The 10601-nt window shown below is 43.7% G+C and overlaps 1 protein-coding gene across 1 annotated transcript in view; it reads right to left on the bottom strand.

Moving 5' to 3' along the window:
- Positions 1 to 10335, bottom strand: part of LOC116818742 (myeloperoxidase-like) — a 54459-nt gene extending 44124 nt beyond the window's left edge. The window contains exons 1-2 of the mRNA XM_032769944.2: positions 10260 to 10335; positions 4224 to 4317 (exon numbers count right to left, since the gene is read on the bottom strand). Coding sequence (XP_032625835.2) covers positions 4224 to 4317; positions 10260 to 10335 — 170 coding nt within the window. The remainder of the gene's footprint in view (positions 1 to 4223; positions 4318 to 10259) is intronic.
- Between the last annotated feature and the right edge of the window lie 266 nt (positions 10336 to 10601).

The following is a 10601-nucleotide window of genomic DNA, read 5'->3' on the forward strand; positions in this document are numbered from 1 at the left end:
CTCGTCGGCGGCCTCCAGATGGTGGGTCCGCTGGCCCAAGGCCCCCCCCCCCCCAGAACAGCGGCCCCCTGACTCCCCAGCTAAGACTTAATCAGGGGTATATAGTAAAAGTCATGGACAGGTCACAGGCCATGAATTTTTGTTTACTGCCCGTGACCTGTCCATGACTTTTACTAAAAATACCCATGACTAAATCGTAGCCTTAACCATAAGGCATGTTTTCCAGTTCTTTAATCATTCTTGTTACTCTTTTCTGCCCCCCTCTCCAAGTTATCCAAATCCTTTATAAATTGGGGGCACCAGAACTGGACATAGTGTTCCATCAGCAATGCCAAATACAGAGGTAAAATAACATCCGTACTCTAACTTGGGATTCCCCTGTTTATGCATCCCAGGATCACATTAGCTCTTTTGGCCACAGCATGACACTGGGACCTCACATTCAACTGATTATCCACCATGACCCCCAAACCTTTTTCAGAGTCACTATTTGCTAAGATAGAGTCCTCCATCCTGTAAGTATGGTCTACACTCCTTGTTCCTAGATGTATGGGGGGGATAACTCAGTGGTTTGAGCACTGGCCTGCTAAACCCAAGGTTGTGAGTTTAATCCTTGAGGAGGCCATTTAGGGATCTGGGGCAAAAAATCTGGCTGGTGATTGGTCTGGCTTTGAGCAGAAGGTTGAACTAGATCTCCTGAGATCTCTTCCAACCCTGATATCCTGCGTATACATTTAAATTTAACAGGATTAAAAACCACAATGTTACCAAACAATCCAATCTCCTTCAATATTTACCACTCCCAAATTTTTGTCATCTGCAAACTTTATCAGTGGTGATTTTATGTTTTTTCCAGCTCATTGATAAAAATGTGTTAAATATCACAAGAACTGACACTTGTGGGACCCCATTGGAAACACACCAGCTTGATGATGAATCCCCATTTACAGTTACATTTTGAGACCTACTAGTTAGCCTGTTTTTAATGCATTGAGTGTTTGCCATGTTAATTTTATATTCTAGTTTTTTAATCAAAATGTCATGTGGTACTATGTCAAACACCTTAGAGGTCATTATGTCAACACTATTACCTTTATTCTGCTTTCACATTATAACTGTGATCTAGTCATGATTACTTGTACCTAAACGACCATTCATTTTCAGTTGTGTGAGCCATTCCTCTTTATCTGTTAGAACAAAGACTAATAAAGAATTTCCTCATGTTGGCTGTAACACTTTTTGAGTTAGGAAATTGTCACCAATAATGGTTAGCAATTCCAAGGATGTTTTAGTACTGGAAACATGGGACTTCCAGCATATGTCACTCAAATAGATCACACAAGTTTTTTCCTACTCATTATAGATTGGGCATTCTCTTCCCTAGGGGGGGTTGGTGATCTGTAGCAGACACTAAGTGCTACTCCTTCTTGTGATTTATCTGTTAGGACATTGCTCCATATGCATTCAAGATAATTTTCTTCGGAGTTATCAGGATTCAGAAACAGGCAATGCCATTTTTGACAGAGTGCCAGTCCCCCTCCCCTTTTGCCCACTCGATCCCTCCTAAAATGGTAATAACCATTGATTTTAATATTCTAACCTACCAGGTTTCAGCAATACCAACTAGATCTAATTTATGCTCATAAATGAGCAATTCTAATTCCTATTGTTTGTTACTTAGGGTGTGTAGGCAAGTCAAGATTTTCTTCTCTTTATGTCCTTTGTTTCCTTGATCAATTTTGTTCTCAGCGTCTCAAATTTGTGCTGAGCTGAATGCTCATCTCTTCCCTCCTTTTACCTTTGCCTTTTGTTATTAGTTTAACAGCCTCCTGTAGATTCATGACAACAAGTAGAAAGACTGCTTTTAAGGAAATGAGGACCCATAAAGTACATCTACACTGCAATCAAAGACCCATGGCATGGCTGCAGCTGCCCTGGGTCAGCTGACTCAGTCTCACAGGGCTCCGTCTGTGGGGCTAAAAATAGCAGTGTAGGTGATTAGGCCTGGGCTCTGAGATCCTGGGCAGGAGTGGGGAGGGTCTCAGAGGCTGAGCTCCAGCCTGAGCCCCAACATTTACACTGCTATTTTTGGCCCCCTTGCCTGTGCCCTGTGATTCCGAGTGAGCTTACCCAGGCTCTGAGTGCCACAGGATTTTTATCTCAGCATAGACCTATTCCTAGAGTTTATCAAGTCAAAGCCAACTTGCAGAATTTCTCCTGGATGAATGGGGAGCTAGGGCAGACTCAGAAGCACAGATGTCATATGTGCCCCTGGGGAAACACCACTGAGTAAATGGGCAGCTGAATTCTGTGTCTGCTGGAGTTTTGGAGTGGTCTTTGGCAACAGTTGTACGTAGAGTGTATTTCCGTGTTCCATTCCAGAGGTGATAGTGGCCTGGAAAGCCATGGCGAGATCCATGACTGAAAGACAGGGCCACAGCCCAGCAATGGAAATAAGAAGACACATTTCATAGTGACCATCTGGGGCTGTCAAAGTGTAATTCACTTTTGAAGAAGGCTTCTAACTTTTTTGTTTCAAAATGCTCTGGGTTAACATCCTGCTGCTGGCTGGGACTGGACTTACATGAAATTGTACAAAAGGCAGGTGCCTACGTGTTGTAGAAGTTGGAGTTTCTGTGACATTTTTACCTGCAGCCCCAGGTAGAGGAAGCTACAATGGTCTAATCTGGAAATGGTGGTAACAAGTATCACAGTGGGAGAGAAATAAAGAGTCTCCTTGTCAGCCATAGGTGGACTAAAGCAACAGTAGCAAGTAATGCAATCTGTGTGACCAGGAGCAAGGAAGACCCAGGAGGAACTCTGTTCTGCACATTATCTTTCTGTTTGGGCGTGGTGCTTACATCACTAAACCAACACCTGTTTAAATGTGTAGCACTATCCACCTTATTCCATCCTTGCAAATGAATGGAATGTCCAGCCAGAGCAGATAAAGATATCAACTGGATATTTCTGCAAAAATTAATAGTATTGGAATAACTAGACTGATATTCAAATGATCATTATTAGGCATTAGAGTTAATACCAACTTGTGATGAATAGCATAAGTCAATGGGCAAAAATGTTAATTTAGTCACCAAAAATATAGTTCCAGCCAACCAAAATCTATTTGTGAATTTGTGTTGAGTTTATCAAATAATGTTGATAAGAATAATAATGTTTCTGAAATGTTGAAACAAAATGTTTTATTTTGACCCAACTTGAAATTTTTCATCTTGATTTAAGGCATTTAAACAAAAGCAAAGCAGGACAAGCCTCACAAAATGGCTGGACAGGAGAGCAGAAAGAGGAAGACTCCCTTTTAACCATTAGTCCTGTGGCTACAGCACTCAGCTACACTGTGGGAGACCCAGTTCAATACCCCCTTTTGTCTGCACTTGGTCTTGGGTCTCCCAGATGAGAACTTGCCAGGCTTTTACAGAGTCATTATTTTTTTTTCCCCAGCCCAATGACTATTCATAGTCTTCACAGAAAAGAATCCAGAAACCTGTGTCTTTGCTTGCTTCTTGATTGAATTTAAGGAGGGTCTTAACCCTAAAATATTTTTAAATAGGCTTCATACACAAAAAAGGTAGGGTTTCTAAAAGGAAATTACACCTAATTTTGGACAGTCCAATATGATCTCTGAGAAGTGCTTTGTCCAATAACCTGAAGTCTTCCTCCAAAATTCTCCCCGCTACAGACCAAATATGCCATATTTCCCATGTCAGAGAGAGGGGCCGGTATTTTCCAGAATGGTTCGACAGCGTTGATATTGAGACTAGAAACAGCTCAACTCCTATCTACAGAACCACTGTAGTGACAGTGATGAGTGATGATGATCCCTGGCTGCTGCTGGTCCTCGCAGATCTGACTGATCATGTCGTGCTGACTCTCCTTATTTCCACCGGCTGAGCCACATTAAAAGAACCTACAATATGTGTACTTTCTTAATATCACTTTGCACTGCAAGCAATTGCTGTAGTTGCCTTAGCAGTACTCTGTGATCACAAATGGGAGAGGAGGTGGTCCATGCCATTGTGGAGGGAAGAGACTAGTGCACGTGGTGTGATCCAGGCCAGGAAAAATTTCAGAACCCTGAACTATGATGTCACCATAACAAATACATATTTGTTCAAAAGCAAAACTCCCCAGATTATGGTATCATGTTCCCATGTTTTTTGTAAAATTGTACCCCCAGTATGGATAACATAAGGTGAACTGACCTGTCCCGTTCGTACTTGTATGCAGCATCCACCAGCTTCTTGGCTTCATCAGTGCTGCTCAGAAAGAATGGATCTGGCAGTGTCTCCATGATATCTAGTCCAAAGAGAAGAAAGAGCAGGACATGAGGACAGCTCCTTCCCACCAGCTCACTGCACAGACCCAAAGTGAAAGGAGCACATTTCTTCTCCTTCGTGCTGTGAACTTGCTGGATTCACCTTTAGGCACTTAAAGCCAAGACTGAGTTTGGATTGAGAATTTGATTCAGAAAGTTGTTCATATATAATAGAGCCATAGAAAAAGGTTCAAAGAGCTAAACAAAGGGAGATGTGAAGCAAAGTTAAACCTAGGGGTAACTGGGTGAAATTGAATGGCCTGTTCATATAGGTGAGGTCACACTAAATGATCTAATGGTCTCTTCTGGCCTTATGCTCTATTAATCATAGACCTCTTGATTTTCCAGTTCTCAAGAGGACCAGGATGTGTTCCAGGAAGGAAATTAATAGGTAGAAACTTTTGGCTAGCCAGCCATTCTTCAGCTCAGAACTGAAGCTGACTCTGTCTGCATCTGCTTTCTCAATTCTCTCTTCTCCCACAAGACCTATGGCCTATGATCTGAGGTCCCAGTCATCCAAGACACAGCCCAGTTCTCCTCAGGCTCAATCCCTGCTTCCAACTGAGGTCCTACCAATATTGATAACCCAAAGGGTTCAAAAATCATGAGTCATGTAAAAAGCACATGATGTTGGCTTAAAACAGATGAGAAGTTGAAGGGTTTTATGTTAGGAGAGGGGAAGAACTTTATTAGCCTTCTGGTTTCGGAGCTTTTAAGGGGAAGATATTCACCCTCATTTCAGGTTCAAAATTCAACCTAAAAAGTAAGCCTTCCAGCTGGTGGCTCCCAGATGCCTGCTCCAGCCCCTTTGAGTTGGGAAGCTGCCATTCTAGTGTAATATTTGCACCTACTCTCTCCACTCCCTTGTTATTCATAAGGTGGGCAGCACTGGTCCTCACATTGGTTACCTAGAGTTGTCAGCAAACCTTGTGTAATAACTGTGACTCAATTTCCTTACCCCGATCACTGCAGATAAAGCTGGGTGGGTCCAATTGCAAGCCTACAGCTTTCATCAATGCAGCTGTAACTTCTCAGTCTTTTTATCCTTCAGTGGCTGACATCAAAATGATGGAATTTAAAATTTCAAATGTGCATATTTTTGGCCAGAGTATCTTTAGCTATGGGTGTCTTTAGTCAGTAAACTTTCTATATCTTAAGTCTCTAAACTTTCCATATGATGAGTTTACTCAGAAACAGGGATTTGTCAGGGGACAGGTTTGTAGTCAAGAGGTTTTATGTCGGGAAAACTTTCTGCGCTAGAATGGCCTGTATCACAAAAAAAATTTCTGAGTGTCCTCCTGCAAATGTTGCACACAAATCTTAAGCACACTAATATTCCATTGCCTCATGAATCCATTTCTCTCCCCGGACAACCAAGGCAGGATCCTGGTCTGCCTTCATTCCCAGCTGACACAATCGAGTGTGATAGTGCTAAGAAACAAAGGAACGGTTACAGACTCGGATACTCTGCAGATTCAGGACATATGGTTTTCTAAGATCAGGTTTGGCCTGGGCTGGACTAGGATTGCTGAGAAGGAGTCTAGACCCAACTGCCCAAGCCTTCCAACAGAGCTGCATGACTCACCCTCAGGCAGGGGCACAGCCTATTCCTTAGCAGAGCCTGGGTCAGTGACCCCCAGCTCTGGTATTTCCCTACCACATCAGAGCTGCAAGTTAGTCAGTGCAACAGCACTACTGGGCAGTGACCTCCTGCTGCTGCCATGTAACAGACTCAGATTCCAGCTGCCTCTGATCGAGTTGCTGGCCTGCCCAGCCTGCCCATTGCCCTGCTCTGACTTGCTCCAGCCCTGACTCCAGGTAGTTTGGCTTGTCTACAGACTCTGACCACCTGGCTTCAACTCCACTCCACCAGCAGGCCTGACTGCCTGGAGCCAGCCCCTGACAGCTCCCTGTGTACACTTACCTAGACTGTTGTTTTGTGTAATTTTTCATTCCCTCTCTCATACAAAACAATCCCAGTCTTTTCCGTCTCTCTCCGGAGGAGAGTTTTGCCATTCCCTAATCATCTCATATACCTTCCTGAAGGCCCTGGATGTACATTGTCCTTTTCTGAGGCCCAGGTCTACACTGCGACTTTAAATCGGTTTAATGGCCGATATAACCGATTTAACGCTGTATCGTTCACACGACGTCGTCATTAATATCGAGTTAAACGGCTCCTTAAATCGATTTCGGACCTCCCAAACGAGAGAGTAGCGCTAAATTCGATAGTGATAACTCGGATTAGGTTCATGTGGACGGAAATCGACGTTATTGGCCTCCGGGCGCATCCCAGAGTGCAGCACTGACCGCGCTGGACAGCAATCTGAACTCGGATGCAGCGGGCAGGTAAACAGGAAAAGCCCGCGAACTTTGAATTACATTTCCTGCTTGCCCAGCGTGGAGCTTCTGATCAGCACGGCTGGCGATGCAGTTGAAATCGAAAAAGAGCTCCAGCATAGACGTACGGGAAGATACTAGGTCTGATCGCTGTATGGGGAGACAAATCTGTTGTATCCAGCTCCGTTACAGAACAAAAATGCCAAAGCGTTGAATAAAAAACTCCAGATACACAGCGCTGTGTGACAAGCGTAACGGGAAGCAGAGACTCAAATGGACACTCCATGAAGGGAGGAGGGGGTACTGAGGACTCCAGCTATCCCACAGTCCACAGTCTCTGAAAATTATTTGCATTCTTGGCTGAGCTCCCAATGTCTGTAGGTTCAAACACAGTGTCTGCGTGGTTCAGGAACAGCTCCTCAGTTTATTTCCCCCCACCACCACGTGAAAAAAAAAAGGGAAGATTGCTGTGCATAGGCGTTTGCTCAATGCACTCCGCGAAAAAGGCGCCAAAGGGTTTGCTCGCCTTCACAAAGGGAGGGTGAGGCTGTACCCAGCACCACCCGGGCAGTTTTTCTGCCCATCAGGCACTGTGCTCTCAACACGAAGTGGGCACTAATGGGAATAGCTGAGGAACAGCTACCCACAGTGCACCGCTCCTGAAATCGATGGTAGCTTTGGACCATGGACGCAAACAATCGATTTCGGGATCCCACTGTGGATGTGCTAAACCGATTTTATTAGATCTGTTTTGTAATATCGGTTTAAGCTAATTCGAAATAATCGTGCAGTGTAGACGTACCCTGAGATGGGATGGACAACATTGAACAGAGAATTCCAGACGAGGGAACTGATTTATATAACAGCCATGTTTTCCTTATCCCTCTTCATCCCCTTCCTTATGTGTCAGAACATCCTGGCTGCTTTTTTGACCACAGCTGTATATTGGGCAACGGGCTTTATTCAGCTGTTTATAATGAAGCTCAGGTCACTTTCCTGAGTTGATACCATTAATTTAGAGCCTTGTACGGTTTATGAGTATTTTTCATTAACACTGAATTTCATCTGCCATTCTGTTGCCCGTTCACTGAGCTTGGATAGATCTGTCTGAAGTATCTCACAGTCTTCCAGGGCTTGACTAACCTGAATAACTTTGTGTCAACTGCATATAAATTTGTCAACTGTGTCCGGTTGCTGCTGGAATATTGTGTTCAGTCCTGGGGTCCACAAATTCACGAAGGATGTTGATAAATTGAAGAGAGGGTCAGAGAAGAGTCATGAGAATGACACAAGGATGAGAAAATCTGCCTTATAATGAGAGGCTCAAGAAGTGCAATCTATTTCATTTAACAAATAGAAGGTTAAGAAGTGATTTGATTACGTCTGAAAGTATCTACGTGGGGAACAAATAATTCATACTGGGCTCTTCAGTCTAGCAGAGAAAGGTCTAACATCATCCAATTGCTGGAAGCTGAAGCTAGACAAATTCAGACTGGATATAAGGCGTGAATTCTGAACAGTTGGAGTAATTAATTGCTGGAACAATTTAGCAAAGGTCACTGTGGATTCTCCATCACTGACAATTTTGAAGCAAGAGCTGACGTTTTTGTAAAAATATGCTCTAGGAATTAGTTTGGGGAACTTTTGTGGCCTGTGTAACATAGGAGGTCAGACTAGACGATCACACTGGTCCCTTCTGGCCTTGGAATCTATGAATATTCAGGCTGATGAAAGAAATGTTAGTTTTTCAACAATGTCCTTCTCAATTTTAACTGCTCTACTTAACCCCCTGGTAAGTCAGTGGTCTCATTGATTCTTTAGTGGGCTTCCTGCTTCTTCTAGAGAGTTTCTCATTGTGTTTATACCTTCAACTATTTACTGTACAAAATCCATCCCAGCCCTCCTCCTTCCCCTCTTACATATTGACTGCAGTAGTGTATGTTCTTGTCAATTGGCTTGGCTGGGGCTGGATTTCCAAATCCCAAAGAATTTCTCTCAGACTCAGATAACCTCTTGAAAACTTGAACGTTGCCATTTACTTTTCTTTTCCTGCTCAGCAGATTGTATAACACTACTACTGTTTTCTTAGGTGGACAGATCTAAGGGTGTTGCTTCTTTTGCTCTTGGCATTAGGGCTTTTCTGAAGAGCTTCCTTATTGAACTGAAATCCCCTTTTCTACATTTAGTGTCACTGTGATCATTTTTTGTACCTTATTTCCCTTCGCTATTAAGCACAATTATGTTGCGGTTGTTGTTACTTGCTGGCTTATTGGAAGAAGCCATGAGCTGGGGCCTTTCAATTCATTACATGCAGAAGTAATTTGAATCAACACTGTATGCAGAGTCTGTACATCCCCCAAGACTCTACTGAGCTATTTTTAGTCATAACCATTTCTATAGAGCTTTTAATCCTAACAGGAGTCCATGGATTTTTTCAGTGCATAAACACTTAAACACATAAATCTTTACAGCTGAGGTCTAATTATAGGGGACATTGGTGGTGACCCTTACTATAGAACTTGCCCAGGACTTCTCATTATAGCACCCTGTTTTCTGTTGTTAGAACTTGGCCAATCTTTAATCTTTCAGGGGCTGGAACATTCCAGGAGTGCTTTCTGCCTCAGGCTGAGTATTTCTGGCAAGTTTAAGCAAAACAGTTCAGCTGTTTCTCTGAATGAACTTTTGCCAACCTTTTTTCCAGCCATTTCCTTCAAGAGCTCTAGTGCCTCCATGAGTTGAGAACTGAAATTTAGCAGGAGAATAAGCCTGGAATCAGTGATTTATTTATTGTCAAAAAAATGAGCTGCCCTGTTTTTACCAAAACTTTCCCAAACAAATGCCAAAAGGAAAAACCTGAGGGATGGTGAGAGATATAGTGTGGATGCAAAAGCACCCCCTTTAGGACACAGAGCCTTTTTTGAGTATATCGCCAATCCATTTTCTTTTACTGCAAAGGACACTAGTGAGTCAGCACGGCCCTGGACGTGGATACTAGTGGACTGTATATTAGGAAACCTGGGTTCTGTTCTTGGTTCTACTGTATGTGACTCTTTTTGTCCTGGAGGCAGGCATCTACCCACTCCAGGGCCAGCTTCAGTTCTTTTGCAATCCCAGTGGCGAAGCAGAGAGAAAAAAAGATAAAGCCGCTATTGGTGGCACTTGGGCGGCAGCTGTACCGTGCCACTTCACTCTAAGGCAGCAATTCGGCTGCGGGTCCTTTGCTCCGAGAGGGTCTGAAGGACCCGCCGCTGAATTGCCTCCAAAGACCCGGACATGCCGCCCCTTTCTATTGGCCACCCCAAGCACCTGCTTCCTTTGCTGGTGCCTGGAGCCAGCCCTGACCCTCTCTGTGCCTCAATTTTCCCATCTGTAAAAAAGGGATAATGATCAGGTTCTCTGATATTGGATATTCATAGTGACTGTATACTTCCCCGGCATAAGTTTTATTTTGGGTGGGAGAGGGAACACTTCAAACCTATATAGACTGGGGGGGGGGGACACAGTAAGTTTTGACTTTGGATCCCACCACAAAGCATTAACCCCTCAATGCAGAGCATCAGCAGCAGAAGAAAGAGGACAGTACCATTTATGGAAGATCCAGATGCCTGGCACAGGCTCAGGGTCATCAAGAATCCAAAGAGGGAGATCCTGGGCTTCATCCCTGAAGAGAAACACAAATACACCTCGGTTATTAGCAATAATTAAAGGAAGTGAAGGGCCCATGGATGTCATGCACCCACCGAAAAAGATCAACTTCCACGGCTCTGTTTCCTGAATATTTGTATCAGTGTTCTGGAAGGAAACATGGATATGCTGCTGATAAAGTTTGCAGGTGAGACTATGATTGGTGGGGTGAAGGATTTTGCCCCCAGATCAGATTGGCAGTAACTTTTGGGTTTTGTTTTCCTTTGCAGCATGGGGGCTT

This window comes from Chelonoidis abingdonii, chromosome 20 (genome assembly GCF_003597395.2).
Source record: "Chelonoidis abingdonii isolate Lonesome George chromosome 20, CheloAbing_2.0, whole genome shotgun sequence".
Taxonomy (NCBI): domain Eukaryota; kingdom Metazoa; phylum Chordata; order Testudines; family Testudinidae; genus Chelonoidis; species Chelonoidis abingdonii.